At 37.9% G+C, this 23010-nt stretch overlaps 1 protein-coding gene across 3 annotated transcripts in view; it reads right to left on the reverse strand.

The window, feature by feature from the left end:
* The window catches only part of LOC131162485 (histone-lysine N-methyltransferase ASHR1), a 38323-nt gene extending 33313 nt beyond the window's left edge, over positions 1 to 5010 (reverse strand). The window contains exons 1-7 of one of the 3 annotated variants that reach the window (XM_058119021.1): positions 4664 to 5010; positions 4276 to 4409; positions 3844 to 3978; positions 2421 to 2475; positions 2197 to 2315; positions 1582 to 1670; positions 1420 to 1501 (exon numbers count right to left, since the gene is read on the reverse strand). In XM_058119021.1, coding sequence (XP_057975004.1) covers positions 1420 to 1501; positions 1582 to 1670; positions 2197 to 2315; positions 2421 to 2475; positions 3844 to 3978; positions 4276 to 4409; positions 4664 to 4763 — 714 coding nt within the window. In that variant the 5' untranslated portion in view covers positions 4764 to 5010. Of the gene's footprint in view, positions 1 to 1419; positions 1502 to 1581; positions 1671 to 2196; positions 2316 to 2383; positions 2476 to 3843; positions 3979 to 4275; positions 4410 to 4663 lie in introns of all 3 variants that reach the window. The other 2 variants (XM_058119022.1, XM_058119023.1) reach the window with 2 other exon arrangements.
* Positions 5011 to 23010: the final 18000 nt, after the last annotated feature.

Here is a 23010-nt window from a genome sequence, read left to right on the forward strand (position 1 = left end):
CCTTTTTATTTTTTTCCAGCTATTTTATACAAATGCTGCAAAATTGAAAAATAAGATGGCTTTTTAATAATTCTTTGGAAAATTAAATAATGGAAAATGACCACTGTTTTCCAAGGTCAAGGAATTTATTTAGTTGGCTTAATAAAGCCAACTCAAGCAATCTTCTGCAGAGTATCCCAGATGTCATGTTAAGTGATTTCACAGGGGTGAGACTCATTTTTATATTTTCATGCACTGTTCAGCAGATTGGAGATTGTGGAATAGATTGTTTGGGTCCTTTGATGAGAATTAGGCATGTCCAAATTCGTCTGAGGCTTCCTTGCTAATTTCTTTTAAAGGCTTTGGGAAGGGTAAGGACACTGACAGGTTTCTTGTATTGTGCTTTTTTCTCATTGTTTTGGGGCATACAGTTGGAAAGGAAAACCCATATTTTTAACGGGCATACTGACTTTGCTGCAGCTATGCGATAGAATTGGGCTTTTTCCTGTCCCTATGGGCTTTCTTAGCTGGTTGTTTCAAGGCGATATGATCTTCAGATTTTCAGAGGGATTGGCTGGCACTGGTGATTTTGATATTTTCTCTTCTTTCTTTTTTTTATTTCCTTTTGTACTTTTTTGTGCTTTGCTAATTTACGAGGATGCCTTATCCTCTACTTCATCTCTTTTTTCTTCCTTAATGGAAATTCCCTTTTCCATAAAAAGTATATATTTATAAACCTTTTGTCAGCGACAAAAATATTGCAAATAATTTCATGATTTGCTCCCAATAGCTACCAAACTCAAAAATGAAGAAGAAGAAAAATAACTCCCAATAAAAAAAAAAATGCATTCCTTTGCTCTCTCCCAAAGATATTAGTTCTAAAAATTTAGCAAACTGTTCTCAAAAAATTGCCCTGGAATTTTCACTACTGGGTTTGCCAATTTTTAACAATATTTTCATGATTTATTTCCAAATTTAAATTATTTAAAATGCTTATTAATTAGATCATCTAAATCCTGTCAGTATGCTAACAGGACCAAGTTGCAGCACCAGACAACACTGCATCTTAAAGCCTGTGCGAAAAGATAATGGAAAATGGTTCTTGGTTTTCAAGGAATGTCATGCCAATGGGAAGGGATTTAACAATAAGCTGAAGCATATGGCACAAGGAACCCCAAAAGGCAGACATGTCCAGGGCATTTAAAGAACAATCCAAGAACCAAAATTTTACTCTAGAAACAGAATCAATTCTTGGCCCCAGTGTTCGCCAAGTTTTCATTCACATAAATGGAACATTTTGTGGAATTAATTTTCTGACCAATAATCAAGTTGTGTTCAGAGAACCCATTGTAATTGCAGCATTAATCATATTCTGTGTACTGACAATTGTCAATCTCACCTAACTGGAAAAGAGCAAAAACACGCCAGGGCATATATTACCTCAGAACCCCTAGGTATATGTTGCACAGCACGAACAACCGCTACTTTACCCTCAAACATCAAGACAGAATTGGGTGCGCAGCTGTAGCACCAAAGCAATTCAACAAAATCATTGGAAAGAGATAGCAAAACCAACACATATTAATGCAGATAATTAATTACCTGTGATTAATAACAGAAATAACAGGATACAATCCTGTGCCAAGTGGTTGCAGTTCACTATCACAAATGGTATGTGCATTGCATGCAAACTGCACGTAATTGAGGAAGGATCAGCATTTTGACAAAACTTAAATCAGCGTTCAGAATGTTGATCTTCGTAGTAGAGATCAATCGTATTTGAGACGATTTCCCGAGGTTTTGTCAATAAAAGGAAAATCAAAAATCCACTGCCATATTTATAACTGAATATTTCAACTAAATACACATGAAGTCCCACTGAGTTTCTGTAAATACTTAGGAGTACCCCTGAAGTTCCAAAAAAACAACTTGGACACCATCTATTGTTTTGAATAAATGTGTTAAGCACCATTCACATTTTTAGCATAATGCACCTCCCTACTGTAGCCAATATATAGAATAACAAATGACCATAGTTTGAATCTTAAATGTTGAGATTTGAGAACCAGAAGTTACTCAGTGTATTTGAGTTTTTTTCTTTTTTTTTTGGGGCGGCGGGGGGGGGGGGGGGGGGGGAGGGTATTAATGTATTATTTAGTATTGTGCTCCTAAGTACACGAAATTGAGGAATTAGCACTAAGGTGTTCGTTTAAAGACCCTGGAGAAGTTCTCTGCGATCTCTTTTATGTTGATCTCATGCCACTGAACTATTAAGCTGACAAGGTTAGCCATCTGCGCGTACAAGATCAGTTGCTTCTCATTGATATTAGATATGTCTTCAATGAAAATTTGTTAAATAAAACATTCAACCTGTGGAAGGGTAATGATAGAAAGAAGATCTAACATGAACTACATTGCTAATCCAGAACGTATAAGGATACGAGCCACCAAAGCCTCCACCAGAGCGTAGCTGTCCATCATGGTAGTTGGGATAGTCTGTCAGTGAAACAAACTAATAAACAAATAAATTACTAAAGTGACAGAAGTTCAACATGACAAATTGAAGACATTATCATACATCCAGCTTCACATGGATGAAGAATAATATTATATAAGTATACGATAAGTATACGAATAAAGTATTCAAAGCTATCACACAAATGGAAGAAGGGAAAAGAAAGCAATATTAATGGACATGGAATGAGAATCCAATAAATTCAGCTTCCCTAGCAAGCTATTGGACCCTATTGCTAATGGAGGGCATATCCATGGACTGGTTCAGATTTCCAATATGGTCCATAAGTTGCATCTAGCACCATATTGTCCTATATACTATAATGAAGCCCTTGCTTCTGCCAATCAAGACATGTTTTATCCTAGCAAATCAAGATTAGAAATCGATAGTCCACTCCTGGAATATTTTGTCCCTATCAATGGTCATTAATGGCACCATGTGCAAAGTGCAATATGATATTTTTTTCTAAAGAAAATTCCTAATCAACTTAGCTTATACCTAAACTTTGAAAATCTCATTCACATCCAAATCAATTGACTTATCGCCTCCTTAAAATTGACTGCTATTTCAATAATGGTACAGAATACATAATACGTATCAAAGTCAGCTGATCTCTAATACTAGCCAGACAGATGAAACAATTAAGAAGCAATGTCTTGGGAAAATAGTCTTAAAATAGTGAAAAATGCATCTCGCATGTTTTGACATCTTTGCTAATATGGGATTACCTAATGTCCAATACATATTTGACACAGAAATCATAACAATAACTTACACTACCAGAATCCAACAATAAATCTTATCTTTTGCAGAGTCTAACTATAAGAATGTAGATAGATGAAGCAGCACAAAATATGCATTCGACACTACAAATGAAAACTAAATTCAGATTTCATTTCAGAAACAAAGTAGCAAATGGATCCAATGTTAGTGTAGGCTTATAGGCATAGCAAATAAAAGCATTCACAAAATATACAGATAAAAAATTAATAGAAAGACAAAGTTTATGTTTGGTTCATGGAATAGCTATTCCTTGGAATAAGATAGAATATAATGAAAATTTTGGGAATTGAGAGAGAATAGCTATTCCTTGTATTCCTTATTATTAATCATGTAATAAGAAAGGAATAGACATTTCCATGATGAATTTTGAGAATACTTATTCATTGTCTATTTCTTGTTATGGATTCATGATTCGTCAAAAAGTTTCACTTTATTATTTGTTTTTTGGTAACAACATAAATTTTTGTACAACTAATTTTGCAACTTAATTATTGTAACTAATTTACTCCAAGGAATAGGCATTCCGGGAACCAAATGTAACCTAAGGTAATTAGCTAATTATTCACCTTCTCACTTTGCAATTTTCTTCGTACGCAGAGTTTAACCATCAAACGAATAGAAGGTGTTAGAGATTTCTTCCTATCCTTATCAAGTTTCGAGAGAGCATGGCATTCAAGACGATGCAACTTCCAATCTGACTTCTGCAAATGATTAGCAAGCACCATAAGCATTTCCACGTTCAAAAGGGCACTTCTATAGCCACATCCTAAACTGTTGTGGGGACAGCAACTTCTCTCCAAAGAATGTGCGCACATCAGAGAATGCTGTGACCCAGCTCTTTATAATTTGCCCAAATTATGTAAGTCAAAGAAAATTAATGATAATACTAAAACCGTCAGCAAAAGATCATGTCACATCAGATTGTTCCTACACCAATCAGCGGAGGACTAAAAAATGAAGTGCCAAAACATGGTGCTGTGTGACAATTTATCAAATACCTGGCATGCATTCCCGCAGTACCAAACGACCTGACAAGCCGAGCACTTCTTAAGATTACTTGAAGAAAAGCACCCATCACACCTCGACTCATTGGGTACACAAACATAAGGCTCTTGGCTTATAATCACATCCCCTGCGATACAAGTGCCGCCATAGTTGTACATCAACAAAGAAGAAGAAAAGGAAAGCAAAGCCGCAAAGGGAGAGGCAATATGGTTTATACAGAGTGCCACAAAACACTAGCTTTCCAGTGAGTGAAAAACTTAAGCTATAAACACCCATTAACCATTATACAGTGGTTATTTCAAATTGCCTCTAAAATGTGAACGCCAACGTCCAAACCCAAAACACAGGCGCAAGGAGAGAGAGAGAGAGAGAGAGAGAGACCTGGAGAGAAATCTCTGGTTGTGAACAGGCATCGACCTTTGTCCGACAGGGTGGTAACTGTTAAACCCCGCTTCCCAAGTGCATGCTGCAAGTCTTCCATTAACAGCAAGGGAGAGAACTACACGCACATCAGCCTCTGGAAGAGAGTGTGCTGATTACCTCGCTTGGGACGAGTGAGACAAAAATCTGAGGTGAATGGCTTGCCGGCTAGATCTTTAATTTATCGTGTGATGGTCAAATTATTTTATTAGCACAACGCATCTTGCATTGCAGACGTAGGAACTTTGAGATGACATTTCGCTAAACTAAAGCATAGGGGTGTTAAAGCTGGTCAAAAGGTTTGGATTGGTTGGAGTCATAAACGGATGAAATTTATATGGGTTGGATTTGTATTGAAACATTTATAAATAGTTGAGTAAATCATGAATTTAAATCCATCCAAATATTAAACTAGTACCATTAAGTACCATTAATAAATATATAATTTTAAAAAATTAAAAATTCACCAAATATGAGTTAAATCTTCTTTAAAAAAAAAAATACTCATTTATTTTTTTTCATTAATATTTTAATATTTATGAGTTAATAACACTGAAAGAGTCAGAAATATGCGTATACAGTCAAACTTACTAAAGCAGTTTTGGGTAGAAGCAATCAGCACGACAACATACTTGATTACAGGAGTCCATCAGTACCATTGGACCACCGTCGACCAGAAGAAGTATGGAGTGAAAAAGAGGTGAGACTTTCACATTTGAAAGTTTTTAATTGTGTTGCATATGTACATATCAATGATCATATCAGAAACAAGTTTGATTCAAAGTCCCGAATATGCACCTTCATCGGTCACGATGAAGATGAGTATGGGTATCGCATTTGGGACAATGAAAACAAGAAGGTGATCAGAAGCAGAGACATGATCTTCAACGAAAAGGTAATGTACAGAGACAGACACACAACAAAACTCACGAAAACAGTTCAAAATGAATCAACCTATGTAGACATAAATGATGTCCCAGAAGGTGTCGGGACACAACAGCAAAATGCCGAGAATCCTCACGCGGAAGAACCAGTGTAGTAAATTGCCGCACCACTGCCTCCTACTCCATTTCTAAAACTTAGGAGATCTTCTCGGCCCCATGTACCAAATAAAAGGTATATGGATTATTTACTTCTTACAAATGGAGGAGAGCCCGGATGTTATAATGAAGCATGTCATGTGGGAGATTCGAGCAAGTAGGAGCTTGCGATGAAGGACGAGATGAAGTCTCTCACCTTTAACAAAACATGGGAACTGGCTCAGTTGCCCAAAGGTAAGAAGACTCTTCACAACAAGTGGGTATACATAATCAAAGAGGAGCATGATGGCTCCAAGAGGTACAAGGCCTAGTTGTTAGTCAAAAGCTTCGAGCAGAAGGAAGAAATCGATTACACCAACATCTTTACACCAGTTGTGAAGCTAACAACCATCAGATCTGTCTTAAGCATTGTTGTCTTAAAGGGTCTACATCTCAAACAGTTAGATATGAAGACAGCATTTCTTCATGGTGATCTAGATAAAGAGATTTACATGCACCAGCCAGAAGGATTCTCAGTGAAAGGTAAAGAGAATCTTGTATGTAGATTGAAGAAGAGCTTGTACGGTCTCAAACAAGCTCCTAAGCAATGGTACTAAAAATTTGACGGCTATATGCACGAGAATGATTTTTAAAAGTGAAACGCTAACCACTGTTGCTACTTCAAGAGGTATCAGTCCAACTATATCATTTTATTATTATATGTCGATGACATGTTAAGCATAGGACCAGATATAGAAGAGATCATAAAACTGAAGCAGCAATTGTCAAAGGAGTTTGACATGAAAGACTTGGGTTCAGTGAAGCAAATACTTGGAATGCGGATCTCCACAAATAAGCAATAGGGAACGCTGCGGTTATCTCAGTTAGAGTAAATTAGTAATGTTTTACAGAGATTCAACATGAGCAGCGCCAAAACAATAAATACACCAATGGCCAGACACTTCCTCCTCTCCAAGGATCAGGCTCCCCAGACAAATGAAGAGAAGGATTTTATGAATAAGATACCTTACGCCTCAGCCATGGGAAGTCTCATGTACGCCATGGTTTGTTCCAGATCACATATTGGACAAGCACTGGGAGCTGTCAGCAGGTTCATGTCAAATCCAGGGAAGACTCTTTAGGAAGCAGTGAAGTAAATATTGAGATACCTAAGTGGCACTATTGATATGTGTTTATGTTTTGGTAAAGGAGACTTGAAAATTAAAGGGTATGTAGATGCCGATTTTGCTGGTGAAATTGATCACTGCAAAAGTACCACAAGATATGTGTTTACTGTTGGCACAACAGCTATTAGTTGGATGTCATAGATACAAAATATTGTTGCCCTATTCACTATAAAAGCTGAGTACGTAACAGTGACAGAAGCCAACAAAAAGATGATTTGGCTTATAGGTTTGTTTACAGAACTTGGAATAAAGTAGGAGAGGAATGTTTTGCACAATGATAGTCAGAGTGCGATACATTTGACAAATAAACTCTGCATTTTACTCTAGAACCAAACACATTGAACTTCGTTATCACTTCATTAGATCTCTATTAGAGGAAGGAGTGTTAGCACTTGAAAAAATTCAAGGTAGCAGGAATCCAGCAAACATGTTGACGAAAGTGGTGACTACAGAGAAGCTGAAGTTATGTTCAATTTCAGTTGGTTTTCATGCTTGAAGACAGATATCAGCACATCATTTACTTATACACTAGTTGAGATGGTGCCTCCATCTTCAAGTGAGAGATTGTTGAGCTGCAGAAGGTGGAGTCATCGGCAGCCGCCAACCCAGCTGCTTTTGTTGAATTTGGGGACAGGTGGCCACTAACCCAGCCCGCCTACATTGAAATTAAGCCATCTACTATTGAATTTCACCCCCCATCCATGGCTATATAAATGATATGTGTGTGTGTGTGTGTGTGTGTGTAATCTGTGTGGCAATAACAGAGTACAAGAAGTGTGAGGAACAGAGTGTAATCTGTGTTGAGAGAGAGAGTTGAGTTGAGCAATGGCTCCTCCTCCTTGTATTTATTCTCCTAGTTTATAGTGAGATTGGTGTGCTCTGTGAACGTAGGTCAGATTGGACCGAACCACGTTAAATCTGGTGTTCCATTTTTATTGTTTATATTTGCTTGCGTGTTATTATTGTTCCTAAATCCCCCAACATGCATGGTTATACGAAATTGAAGTTAAAACTTAATCCATCTTCTTGGCAATTAAATCTTCATTCCTTTTGTTTGACTAAGTAAATAAAGATCCAGAGAATGGAAAGTCATCCATACTTTATTCCTATAAAAGATCCTGAAAGTCTTTAATATTAGCTAAGCATTCAAGGGAATTATTACTTTCATTTTTAAATCTTTGATGACATTAAAATCACCATGAACCATCCATGGCATATCACCAAATTCCTTTGCAAAAACATTATAAATCAACCCATAACTTTTGTAGCATATACAAATGTGATCCAAATATCTTTACCTTGAATAGAATAGTAAATAGAATTAGCTTGTTGTAGCTTCTTGATAAGATTGATATTCAATTGTACTAGATCATAGCCAACCAACAATCTACAAACTATAAGCTATCATCATAACAGTGTAGAAAAATCCAATCCTTATTTAGATTTTTAATAACTTTGCTAAAAATTTTCTTTAATAAACACGTCAACTTCCTTTTGTTCAAGAGGATCATTAAACCCTTTGACATTCTAACATGCAATATTTGACATTGAGTGCGTTTTTTTAACAAGATCCTCTAACACCACCTGCTTTTTAGGTGATCTACCTTCATTTTTTGACTTTAACCTCTTCTATTAAAATAGGTGACCTACCTTTATTTTTGACTTCAACCTATTTTATTAGCTTACTTTTCCAGTTAGATCAACACTCTACCACTTCTTGCCACTTAGTTTGATTTCCATTTCTGACTAGTTGAATTGGGGAATTCAGTTGAAAACCTTTTCCTTTGTTAGAAGCAGATATATCATTTTCATCAAGCCCCAAATCCTCAATTACTAAGTTAACTAAACAAAATAATGGATAATAGACATAATGATTTGCTTAAGCTTACCAATTGCTTCTTATATTACCTCAACATTCTCAATAATAAGAATAGGAAATTTAGCAAAATTAACATTTTCACTATTCTTCACCAGATTAGCTGTGACAACTTAAAAAATTCTACTACAATTTTTATTATTATTTATTTATTTGAAAAATACATAAAACTCTAATACTTATATAAACCACCCGACCCCCGAGTGGGTTATGGGGTACAACTTTCCATAAGTTAAACTACAACACAGTGGAATCATAATATACATAAATCTCGTATACAATACCAGAGTACTAATACCATCATAATACAAAAGTATCACTCTCCCAAAATCACCTATACAACCTAAGGTACAAAAAACATATCCATACACAAGTAAATGGCAGTGTCTCACCGGCACTAACTTTAATCCCAAAACCACTAATCCTACCCGGAGCTCTCTAAGCTCGTCTCACTGGATTTCCTGAAATGTTAAAAATAAAGGAGTGAGACACCTCTCACTAAAACGAAATAAATTATTGTTAATGTGTGACAACATGAGTTTTAATGTATCATAACACGTTCATTTATTAAATAATTTAACCAAGTAATCATGAAAATTGTACTCATATCCATACACACACACACATCTACAACCATATATTTTTTCTCAAAAATATGTACGTGCTCAATACGTTTCTCTGGGTTTGAAATTCAACATGTTTGTAAACGTAAATTTATCACGTCTGTAATGAGGAACCAACCTGAGTGGACATTCATATATCACCGTCATGTAATCACCCCACATGACCGGGTTGTGCGGCTCGAAGCAGGACTTAGATATGGTTGGCCTACCAGGCTAAGTCAAAACAATTCTCGTTTGTCGTACGACTGGCCCACCATAGTTTGGTCCGGACACAGGGGTGGTCAACATCTCTTCTTTGTAGGCCCAATCGATTTCTAATACCAACACTCTCCCCGAGAAGTGTGGTTGCACTAACTCATTCACTAGCAGCGGTACCGTACTCTCACGTACATCACTGGTCCATCAGAGTTCTCATTTCCACAATTCCACAGTAATATAAATATAAAAATTATCATGTCCGTATAAATCACATTTCTCAGTATCAAAAATATCATGTCTGTATCTCGGTATAAAATCGGCATTTCACATATTTCACAAATTCATAGTATTTCCAGCATTTCCATAAAATCAGTACCATTTCACCATATAATACTATAAAAATATTTTGATTCAATTATGCAATAAAACATATTATTCTCATGCCACACAATTTAAATTATAATTTCGGAATACCATAAACTACCCAAGAAAAATACATTTTTAACAAAAATCAGGTTTGGTCACCTCCACAATTTTATTTAACCACAGATATATTTTTCAGAAACAATGACGATCATCCTACACATTTTAGATTTTTCTCAAATACATATAATAATCAAAAACACCCATTTCATATGCTTGAATCATACAGAAAATTATATATAACATATACGAGATCATATATTCAAATTTAATAGGTTAAATTTTTTTAAAAATAAAAGCCTAACATAATCTATTCCCCATACCTTGGTCCTGGAGTGGTGCCTAGGAAGCTCAAACCTAAAATTTGCTCCGATTAACTTAATAAGGATCAAAGTCGGGACCCCGTGGTGGTGTCTGATCGTCGTTTTGGCTTACGCATGGGAAGAAATTGAAGAAAGAGAGTGGGAAGGTTTAAGGAGAGATAAATGAGAGAGAAAGCCACGTCCAAAGAGAAATTCCATTCAATTTGGGTGGGTGGGGGGGTTGATTACCAATTCCAATTTGGTTCCTAAACATTCAGGAACCTAACACATATATATATATATATATATATATATATATCATATTATTCATTTAATTATTTCAATTAATTAATTAACATATATTTTTTGAAATCACTACATTCTCCCTTTCTTATAAAAACTTTGTCCTCAAAATTTGCTAACTTACACTTATCACAACCTCCTATGGGAATTACTGAATTATTTACTCGACTTTAGGATGAGTCGGCGGCCACCCACATAGCGGCCTCATTCGGAGGAACACCGTAGTTACAATAGAGGTCCTGAGAGATTACAATTAATCAAAGAAAACTCTCCCAAAACCATTCATAACCTAAAACCAAAAACACTAACTTATAACTAACTACTCTACATTGTACACGACAAAAGTCAAAAGCAATTATTTACCTTTACCTTTATTAGTTCAACGCTGGGTCCCATTGAACACGTGTGGATATCTCTGACGCATTTTGTGCTCTAATTCCCATGAAACTTCTTCAACTACGTGATTGTGCCAAAGTACTTTTATCAACGAGATGCTTTTAGTGCGTAATTCCTGTTCCTTTCAGTCCAAAATTTGAACGGGCACCTCTTCATATGACAGGGTATCTTTGAGTTCCAGTGATTCATAATTGATCACGTGAGAAAGATTTGGGACGTACTTCCTGAATATAGATACATGGTATACGTCATGGATCTTAGATAGTGCTAGAGGTAACGCTAACATGTAGGCAATTAGACCAACTCAGATGGGGATCAACATGCCTTACGTATCCCTTTTACTGATATGATGACACATGGACGACCTCCTGATGTCCACTCCTTTGCTGACATGGTGACACGTGGATGACCTCCAGATGTCCACTATTGTTTATATCTGTTTTGCAGGAACACATAGGATAAATTGAAGATCTTCTACTTTTTTGATGGACGACTTTTTTTATGTGAAGACTTTGTTATTGTGTTAATTTATATTTTTCGTGGATGTGTTATTTCAAGATTATTAGATGCTTGAAGACCCAAGCGAAGTGTTGAAACAAAGTCCAACTCAAAACCCATGTGGGCCTCACATGGCTTTTGGGCCCAATATGGCTCCAATAGGCCCCACACGGCTTTGGTCTTCTTCTGGAGTATGTTTAAATTTCAAATTTGAATTGTACTAATGTAAGACAACTAAGTTTGACTTGTGTGCTTATGAGTTGGAGTTCCTTATTTTTTAGTAAGTATTAATTGTGTTAGGTTAATAGTTGTTGAAAGCTGTTAAGAGTTGTTGTTAAAAGTTGTTGAGAGTTGTTGAGTGTTTAATGCTTTTTTCTCCTAGGCTATGCCTATAAATAGCATTCTTATTGTAAAAACAAGATATGAAGTTGAAGTTGAATATAGAAGAAACATTTCTTTGCTTGAGCTTGTAAAGCTTCTCCCTCTCCTTGTGAGCGAGTAGTGTGAGGCTACAACGTTCTCTCCGGAGATCAAATGGTGAGAGACTACTAAACTATCCAACGACTCCATCAACCCCTCCTCCATCTAATACTCTCACGGCTCCCATCAACACTACACGGTTAGCACCTTCATACGCCCACATGAGGATCATCATCTGCACTTCATTGCTACGTTCATCTTGTGATTCAAAGCTTGTACGAAGGACCAACGATGTGACCTAACTACGTGTGGAACAACGTCAAGTCATCCAAATCAATCCCTTAGTAAGTCCAATACTTGTGTTTGAATCCTTTGCTATATCTTGTGAACCCTTGCTAGGAGATTAAAATCACATCTTTGAATAACCCATTTGATCCATAGATTACAATATTGGTACTTGCTAGTTAAAATCAATAATATGAATATTAGTTTGCTAACATAGAACTTTTATTAATGAATCTTTGAAATAACAACTTTTCAACATATAACTTGATTCTTTTATGAAAGAACCAATTGAAACTTAATTGCTGGACAAGTCATACACCTTTTCAAAATCCTTAAACATGTTAAATAAAGCATGATTTATTGTGTTTATGTTCGGATAATTAAATTCTTAAGTTAAAGTGTTTAAGTGTATGTGCTTGTGTGAGGGTTGAATCGTAGGACATAAATCGACCATTCCCGTCCTACATCAAGAACACATGATCTCCTACACCAACTCTAGCTCTCATCGGCGAGTGCCTGCATAGCTTTTTTGTCAACTCTGAGCGGTCTTAATTCTATCTCGAATGATTCTGATTTTCACAGAAGTTTGTTGTACTATTTCTAGCCCCAAAATATGTTTTTCACCAATTTCATCCCAACATAATGGGGATCGACACCTCCGACCATACAACGCCTCATACGGTGCCATCCCAATACTGGCCTAGTACCTGTTATTATAAGCAAACTCAACCAGTGGTATTTACTGGATTCAACTACCACCAAAGTCCAATACACAGGCTCGCAGTATATCTTCCAATATCTGTATAGTCCTCTTTTTCTGTCCATCGGTCTGAGGATGAAATATGGTACTGAATGTCAGCTGTGAACCCAAGGCTCCTTATAAACTCTTCTAGAATTGAGATGTGAACCATGGGTGCCGATCAAAAAAATGGAAACTGGCACGCCATGCAGTCTAACTATCTCTTGTATATATATCTCTACCAATCTACTAATAGAGTAGTTAACTCTAATGGGAAGAAAATGGACAGTCTTCGTCAATCGGTCAACGACTACCCAAATGGCATCCTGTCCATGAAGTGTCGGCGGTAACCCTGTGACGAAATCCATAGAAATGTACTCCCACTTCCATTCGAGAATGTGAAGTGATTGCAACGATTCCACCGGTCTCTGATGCTTAACCTTCACCTGCTAGCATGTCAAGCACTAATTTACATATAGAGCAATTTATTTAAAAGACTCCCGTAGATCCCCATACATGTTAGTGCTTCCTGGATGCACTGTATACAGGGAATGATGCGTCTTTTCCAAAATAGTCCTTTAAATCTCAGCGTCATCGGGTACACATAACTTGGTAAGAAATCTCAAAACTCCATCATCTGAGATATTAAAATCTGCTCCAAGTCCACTTTGCACTTTATCCCTAATCTTTACCAACCCGACGTCTTTCATATGAGCAATCTTAATTATTTCTAGTACAGTTGGTTGAAGTACTAGATTTGCAATAAATGTCTGGTGATTTCCCTTTACCAGCTCCACACCAAGCCTTTCTAAATCTATCCTAATCCGATGTTGAATTACTATTGCTAATACTAATGAACTTTCTGACTTATGACTCAACGAATCAACTACCACATTAACTTTCCCTATGTGGTAACTGATGGTACAGTCATAATCTTTAATCAACTATAGCCACCTCCTCTGCCTCATATTTAACTCCTTCTACGTGAACAAGTATTTAAGGCTTTTGTGGTTTGTAAAGATCTCGCACCTACCCCCATAGAGATAGTGCCTCCAAATTTTCAACGCATAAACCATCGCTACCAATTCTAGATCATCTGTCGGATAATTATTCTCATATTCCTTAAGCGTCCGAGAAGCATATGCAATAACCTTCCCTCATTGCATCAGTACGCACCCAAGCCCTCTCCTAGATGCATTACTGTAAATCACAAAACCACCATCTCCTTATGGGATGGTCAGAATCAGAGCAGTGACAAGTCGCTGTTTCAATTCCTATAAACTTTGTTCACATTCATCTGTCCATTCATATCTTACATCCTTCCTAGTCAACTTTGTTAGAGTGCCTGATAACTTAGAAAAACCTTCTACGAATCGGCAGTAATATCCTGCCAATCCCAAGAAACTACTGACCTCATGGACATTCTTCGGTCTCGTCCAGTCGACTACCGCCTCTATCTTGCTCAGGTCCATTGAAATACCGTCCCTAGATACTACGTGTCCCAAAAATGTCACTTGCTCCAACTAAAATTCGCATTTCTTGAACTTAGCATATAACTTCCTTTCTCTAAGCACTTGAACTACCATCCTCAAATGATTCTCATGCTCCTCGGGGCTCTTTAAATAAAATAAAATGTCATCAATAAAAACCACCACAAACCAATCTAGATACTGATGGAAATCCCTGTTTATCAGGTATATAAATGCAGTAGGAGCATTAGTTAGTTCGAATGGCATAACCAAGAATTCATAATGGACACACCTAGTTCAGAACGCAGTCTTTGAAACAACCTCTACCTTGACCCTCACCTGATGGTATCCGGATTGAAGATCAATTTTAGAGAAAACCTGTGTTTCCTGGAATTGGTCAAATAGGTCATCAATTCGAGGTAGTGGGTATTTACTCTTAATCGTCACCTTGTTGATTTCTCGATAGTCAATGCACATTCTCATCGACCTATTTTTTTTTTAACAAACAATACTGGTGCACCCCGCGGGGACACATTGGGTTTGATGAACCCCTTATCTAACAACTACTACAACTGTTCTTTTAATTCTTTCAATTCCATCGGAGCCATTCTGTACGGAGCCTTAGAGATCGGCGTCGTCCCTGAAGGTGGATCAATAGTAAATTCGACTTCACAATCAGGAGGCAATCTCGACAAATCCTCCAAAAACATATCAGGAAAATTCCTCACTACCGAGATATCTTCACTTCCGAAGCTTCCTTCACACAAGTTAGGTACCCCTAGCATCCCTTTAGAAGCAATATCCTCGCCTGAATAGCTGATAACATCTTCGGTGTGGAGCGAACACACATCCCAACGTATCGGTACTCCTGCTCCCCTAAAGGTCTGAAGACTACCTCTTTCTTATAGCAGTCTATACTGGCATAGTTGGCAACCAACCAGTCCATCCCCAAGATCACCTCAAACTTATGCATGTCGAGAACCACCAAATTAGTAGGCAGTGACCTCCCTTGAATACTGATTGGATAGTCCCTAAGTGTTCTCCTATACACCACTACGACTCTTGTCGGTGTAGCCACTGACAAACTGACATCCATTGGCTGTGCTTCTATTCTACATAACTTAATAAACTCCCAGTCTATAAATGAATGAGTCGCCCTTGAGTCAAACAAAATAACAGCTTTATATGACAGAATAAAAATGGTGTTTGTCACTACATCACCTGCCACCTTTACATCTCCCAATGTCAATGCATACACCTGCGTTGGGGCGGTGTTCCTCTACTGATCATCTCGGGGTGCGTGGTTGTTTCCTTAGTATGGTTTAGGAGTAGGTGAATTGCTCAGCTACACATGAAAGTCTCATGCCACATGGTCGGGTCTATTACATCGATAACAGACCACCGCTCTCGCCCGGCATTCCCCTGAATGTCTCGTGTAGCATCGAGGGCAAGTAAGGGGGCACTAGATTACCTTGACGAACTCGGTGTCCCTCCACCTACCAATGTCCCTAATTGTATCTCCTTCACTACTCCTGCCTGGTACTCGCTTGAAATCCAAGAGGCATGGGCTTCTTCCTTTGACTCTATCCTACTGTACCCCTCTGTTGACTAGTCTCTGTCACGATGGGTTTATTCACCAGCTCTGAAAAATTCTGTATCTGTAAAACTGCCACCTACTCATATATTTCCCATCTTAGCCCTCTCTCAAACCTCTACGCCATTCTGAATTCATCAGGTATCATAAATGGGGTGAAATGAGACAGTTCCATGAACTTAGCAGCATACTGTGGCACTATTAGGTGACTCTGGGTCAGATTCAGAAATTCCTCCATCTTAGCATCTCTGATGGAGGCGGGGAAGTAGTGATCGAAAAATATCTCCATAAAATGTCCCCAAGTCAGTGCTACAGGTACTAGCCTCTACTTCTCCAAGACCTTCACCATTGACCACCATCACTCAGCCTTTCCTATTAGCTTAAATGTTGCATACAAAACTCTCTACTCGTTCGTGTAATGTAGCACTGTAGGACCTTCTCAATCTATTGGATTCAATTCTCCGCTATAATCGGATTAGCACTTCCTGGAAAAGCCGGGGGATTCATTCAAGTGAACTGCTCTATCGTGCAGCCCTGGTCTACTGGCGGGCAACCCTACTCTCTAGAATTCTGTGTTATCTCTGCCATAACCTGCTGAGCTACACTACACAATACAGCATCTGAATCACTACCTCCCATACTGGAGGGCCCCGCATCACTACTACCTTTGGCATTTGCATTACTACTCCCGAGGTCCATCTTGAAAATAAAATAGGATAGTCTCAGAATCCTAATATCATAACACAATCGATGCATTTATCTAACCTAGAAACCATAGAATATTCTCATGCAATCACTCAACTTAACGTCCATGATCCCAATTCAAAATTCAGTCTTGTTACTCAAAAAAAAAAAAACCAACAATAGTTTACCATGATTTTCCTGAAATCTTCATTCTAGGAAAATCAAAAACACCACGACAAAGTTCCTGCTTCCAAGCTGCGAGACAAAACCCTAAATTCTCATCTTAACCTCTAACAATGACTTACTGAAATCTTGATCTACCCATTTCCTACCTTCATCAAAATCTATTCCTATACTCTGGTATTGTTATCCGCAGTGCACTAAAGTCTAAAGAACCTAACAACTTAGGCTCTGATACCACATTGTGACAACTTGAAAAATTCTACTACATTTATTATTATTATTATTATTATTATTATTTTAAATACATAAAACTTTGATACCATATGTAAACCACCCAACCCCCAAGTGGGTTATCGGGTACAACTTTCCATAAGGTAAACTACAACACAGCGGAAGCATAATATACATAAACCTTATATACAATACCAGAGTACTAATACCATCATAATACAAAAGTATCTGTCTCCCAAAATCACCTATACAACCCAGGGTACATAAAACATATGCATACACAGGTAAATAGCAGTGTCTCATCGGCACTAACTTCATCCCCAAAACCACTAATCCTACCTGGAGTTCTCTAAGCTAGTCTCTCTAGATTTCCTAAAATGTTAAAAATTAAGGAGTGAGACACCTCTTAGTAAAACGAAATAAATTATTGTCAATGTGTGGTAACATGTGTTTTAATGTATCATAACATGTTCATTTATTAAATAATTTAACTGAGTAATCATGAAAATTGTATTCATATCCATACACACACACACACACACACACATCTACAATCATATATTTTTCTCAAAATATGTACGTGCTCAATACGTTTCTCTGAGTTCAAAACTCAACATGTCTGTAAATGTAGATTTATCACGTCTGTAATGAGGAACCAACCTGAGTGGACATTCATATATCACCGTCATGTAATCACCTCACATGACCAGGTTATGTGGCTCGAAGGCGGGACTTTACTATAGTTGGCTTACTAGGTTAAGTCAAAACAATTCTCATCTGTAGTACGATTGACCCACCGTAGCCTGGTCCGGACACAGAGGCAGTCAACATCTCTTCGCAGGCCCAATCGACTTCCAATACCAACACTCTCCCTGAGAAGTGTGGTTGCACTGACTCATTCACTAGCAACGGTACCATGCTCTCGTGTACATCACTGGTCCATTAGGGTTCTCATTTCCACAATTCCACTATAATCTCAATATAAAAAATATCATGTCTGTATAAATCACATTTCTCAGTATCAAAAATATCATGTCTGTATCTTAGTATAAAACCGACATTTCACATATTTCACAAATTCATAGTATTTCGAGCATTTCCATAAAATCAGTACCATTTCACCATATGATACCATAAAAATATTTTGATTCAATTATGCAATAAAACATATTATTCTCATGCTACACGATTAAAATTATAATTTCGGAACACCGTAAACTACCTACAAAAAATACATTTTTAACGAAAAATCAGGTCTGATTGCCTCCACAATTTTATTTAACCACAAATATATTTTTTAGAAACAATGATGATCAACCTATACATTTTAGGTTTTTCCCATATAATCAAAAACACCCATTTCATATGCATGAATCATATGAAAAATTTTATATATATATATATATATATATATATGTTCCGACTAACTTACTAAGGATCGAAGCTAGGATCCCGTGGTGGTGTCTGATCATCGATTTGGCTTATGGATGGGGAGAAATTAAAGAGAGAGAGTGGAAAGGTTTGAGGAGAGAGAAATGAGAGAGAAAGCCATGGCCAGAGAGAAATTTCATTCAATTTGGGTGGGGGGGGGGGTTGATTAACAAATCCAATTTGGTTTCTAATCATTTAGGAACCTTACATATATCTATCTATATATATATATATATATATATAGATATATGTATGTATATGTATCTATCATATTATTCATTTAGTTAATTTAATTTAATAATAACTAATTAATTAATATTTTTTTTGAAATCACTACATTAGCAAAATTATCAGATTCTTTAATCTTTTCAGGCTTTGGAATTCACTTCTTCTGAATATTACGACCACTCGTTGGGTGCTCAAAAGTATTTAAATTATGACATTTGATTGGCTCCTAGGAGTAGTATAAGATTTTATCACCATTTGAAACCCTTGAATCACAGAGCTTGGAAAATCATTACTCAAATCAATTTCCACACATATCCTAGCATAAGTCAAATTCTTCATCTATTTAGTATAAGAATCTAGGTGTAAAGGTTTCCAAAGAAACTTGCAATATAGCTCAATCCCATAATAGTCCAATATACTAAAGGGACATTGAAAAATTTAACCCAAATAAGGACTCCATCCCTCCTCAAGTGGCTTAGTTCAATCACATGATTTCATTTGGATAGAGATATAGGGTTATTACCAATAAGCCAAGGACCATAATCTAATACTCAATTCTCTTCTCCAAATTTCTTAAATTTGAATAAGAAAAAACTGGAACCCAAAGTAACAGTCTCAAAACTTTCAATCTTCTACAAAAAATTTCTAATCACAACACTAACATGAGAAAACAAGGGAGGCTTACCTAAAAAATGGTTTATTAAAAATTCTCCCCATTTCTTAAAGAGATTAAGAGTATTGTTGCAACCAAAAATGTCGAGTGACCTCCGATGAGTTTTCCGATCCTAATTGCCTGAAAAGGACAAAAAAAAGATAGGTTTGGAGGACCCGGGGTGTACTCCGGGGGATCTCTCTGATGCCTAAGTAAGGGACTACTTTTAAAGAGGTTATAAGCTGTTAAAGATGAGTTAAGAATGAGTTGCCTTAGCCTATTCTTTGAGCCTCTATTTATAGTGAAGGAGTTTGACCCGAGGGTGATATGCCATTTATTGGTGAGTTATGGCGTAGGAGTGAATCGCTCTAGCCATTATAAGGCGGACGTCATTTGCTCCGGCGTGGCTATTGACTTGGGCAATAACTCCCCTTATTAATGTTGCGCTCTAGTCTTCTCTAGGTATGTGATATATTTTGGGTATATCAGTTGCCCCCCTTTTAGTTTTGAATTTTGAAATTCGTTTCCAAAGTTTGAAAGTTGTTCCTGTTGGGATTTTGTGGAGTCCGAGGGCAACGCCCCTAGAAATTTATTTTTTATTTTATTTTTTATATAGCTTATCGTGCCAAGTTTGGGGCGTTTTGAGCTTACCCGAGTCGATTTTGTGGTGCTTTTGGCTTTGCCAAGCTAAACTCAAGGGGCGTTGGTTGATCCGAGCCAAGGTGAAAGAGCGCACGGCTTTGCCGAGCTAATTTGCTGCACTTCCAGCTTTGCCGAGCCGAACTCGAGGGGCGTCGGCTGGTTCGAGCTAAGGTGGAGGCTTACACAGCTTTGCCAAGCCGATTTGTTGTGCTTTCAGTGTGGCTTGTCGAGCCGAATCTAGTAACAAGCTAGCTCATCTGAGCCAATGATGCCGAGTAGGTCGAGCAGTTCTCTAAGACGTTTGTGTCGAGCAACTCTTTGCAAGGAATTTGTGCCAAGCCCTTCGTGTGGCATTTGTGTTGAGCAGCTCATCGTGGGGCATTTTTTATGAGCAACTCTTCGAGTGGCATTCCTGCTGAGTAGTCCTTCATGGGGCATTTTTGTCAAGCTACCCTTCGTGGGGCTTTCTTGCTGAGCAGCCTTCGTAGGGCATTTTTGCCGAGTAGCTCTTCGTGGGGCATTTTTTCAAAGCACCCCTTTATGGGGCATTCTTGCCAAGCTGCCCTTTGTGGGGCATTCTTGTCGATTAGCCCTTCATGGGGCATTTTTTCCGAGCAGCCCTTCGTGGGGCATTCTTGTCGATTAGCCCTTCGTGGGGCATTTTTTTCGAGTAGCCCTTCGTGGGGCATTCTTGCCGAGCAGCCTTTCGTGGGGCTTTCTAGGCTATTTTTGACTTAATGAGCTGTGATCAATTTCTTTTTCCATTTATGGCCTAACGAGTTGTGCTCATATTTTGGGTCGTTTCTGGGCTTTACGAGCATTGCTTATCAGTTGGGCTGACTCTTATTTGCCTAATGAGCTGTGCTCATATTTTGGGCAGTGTTCGGGTCTCACAAGCGTTGCTCATCAGTTGGGCCAGTTCTTCTTTGCCTAATGAGTTATGCTCATTTTTTGGGAAGTGTTCAGGCCTCACGAGCATTGCTCGTTGGTTGGGCAGGGTCTTCTTTGCTTAATAAGTGTTGCTCATTTTTTGGGCAATCTTCAGGCCTTACGAGTGTTGCTCGTCAGTTGGGCCAGTTATTCTTTGCCTAATGAGTTGTGCTCATCTTTTGGACAGTCTTTAAGCCTCACGAGTGTTGCTCGTCGGTTGGGCTGGTTCTTCTTTACCTAATGAGTTATACTCATTTTTTAGATAGTCTTTGAGCCTCACAAGCGTTGCTCGTCAGTTGGGTCGGTTCTTTTTTACCTAATGAGTTGTGCTCATTTTTTTGTCAGTCTTCAGGCCTCACGAGCATTGCACGTCAGTTGGGCCGGTTCTTCTTTGCCTAATGAGATGTGCTCATCTTTTGGGCAGTTTTTGGGCCTCACGAGCGTTGATCGTCAGTTGGGCCGGTTCTTCTTTGCCTAATGAGCTGTGCTTATTTTTTGGGCAGTCTTCGTGCCTCACAAGTGTTGCTCGTCAGTTAGGCCGGTTCTTCTTTGCCTAATGAATTGTGCTCTTTTTTTGGGCAGTCTTCAGGTCTCACAAGCATTGCTCGTCAATTGGGCTAGTTCTTCTTTGCCTAATGAGTTGTGCTCATTTTTTGGACAGTCTTTAGACCTCAGTAAGACTGGCTCTTCTGTGGTAATTTATCTACTAGAAAACCTTATTGTGATTTTCAAATGATAGAGAAAGTATCTCCCATTATTTCGTTATTTAATCAAAATAAAAGCTAACACCAAGCTGCTAGTTGTGGGTTCCACGGTGCCATTTTTATTTTATTTTATGAAAATTATAATATTTACTTCATCATGGTTTTTATTGTATGTAAATTTAGCGTAAGAAATTAGGTTCTTGCTAAAAGAAACCAGCTTAAAGGAGAAAAGTCCATACCTTGAGAGTTGGGCAAGGATGATTGGTTCATTCCTGACATTCTTTGCTAACTTCATATCTAGATCTCCATTCCTAGCATTTTTTGATAGCTTTGAGAGAAGGAGTTTCTAGCTGAATCTTAGGGATGCACTTTTTTGTGTACTATATGTTTGCTTGGATCTAGATTTAGACCACTCAAGCTTTCACGAATATCATGCCCATCGGAATCTATCTTCCCAATCTTTCATTTGCTATAGGGGGGTTTCATTCGGCCCCACACCCTTCTGCAACTTTAAATCATGGCTGAAATCAAAATCATTTCAATTTCCTCGAGTCATTTCAATTCCGTAGCTTCCTGTTTAGTAGATGTATCACAATCTACCAAAGTAACAACCCGGTATGAATCCTTCATATCTAGGTAAACAAAAGACAACACTGCAGCTCTGTTGGTGCCTATTATTAGTAAATAATTCCTTTCTTGTCCCCTTTCATGAAGAATCGATTTTCCATATCCTTTGTGCCATTTTATCAAACACCTCAGGCACGACCATCATCATTCTCCAGAACACTTGGATCTGCCCCATCCTCATGGATTGGTTGCAGGTACTGCCATTGTGCATTAGGTAGTTGTTGTCGTTGCCTTTGTGATTTAATTGTAACATATGCAACTCTATAATTGCTGCACTCAAATGAACACAAGCAATAATTTCCATCTCCTTTATGCCATTTTGTCGAGCACATGGTGCACAGTTGCTTTTCCCAATACTAGCAACAACAACATCACCATTGTTACCAATTCTGTGTTGGCAATGCCTTTACCTGGCTTGCAATCTCGACAAGCATCACTATGGTTTTCTTTCAAACCTAAAACATTTTGCTTTTGAATATTTTGACAAATCTGAACTCCGTCTTCTATACCCAGCATTGTAGAGATTTTGACAAACACCTGATGTGTCCTTTGCTGTGTTCAAATGATCCCCAAAAGTGCACTTTGCAGCGGTGACGCAATTTTTCAAACACCTGAGACACACCCTTCGGTACCAACTTCCTTGGTAGCACCTTCACATGCACCT

The sequence above is a fragment of the Malania oleifera genome, chromosome 8, assembly GCF_029873635.1.
Source record: "Malania oleifera isolate guangnan ecotype guangnan chromosome 8, ASM2987363v1, whole genome shotgun sequence".
Lineage (NCBI taxonomy): Eukaryota > Viridiplantae > Streptophyta > Magnoliopsida > Santalales > Ximeniaceae > Malania > Malania oleifera.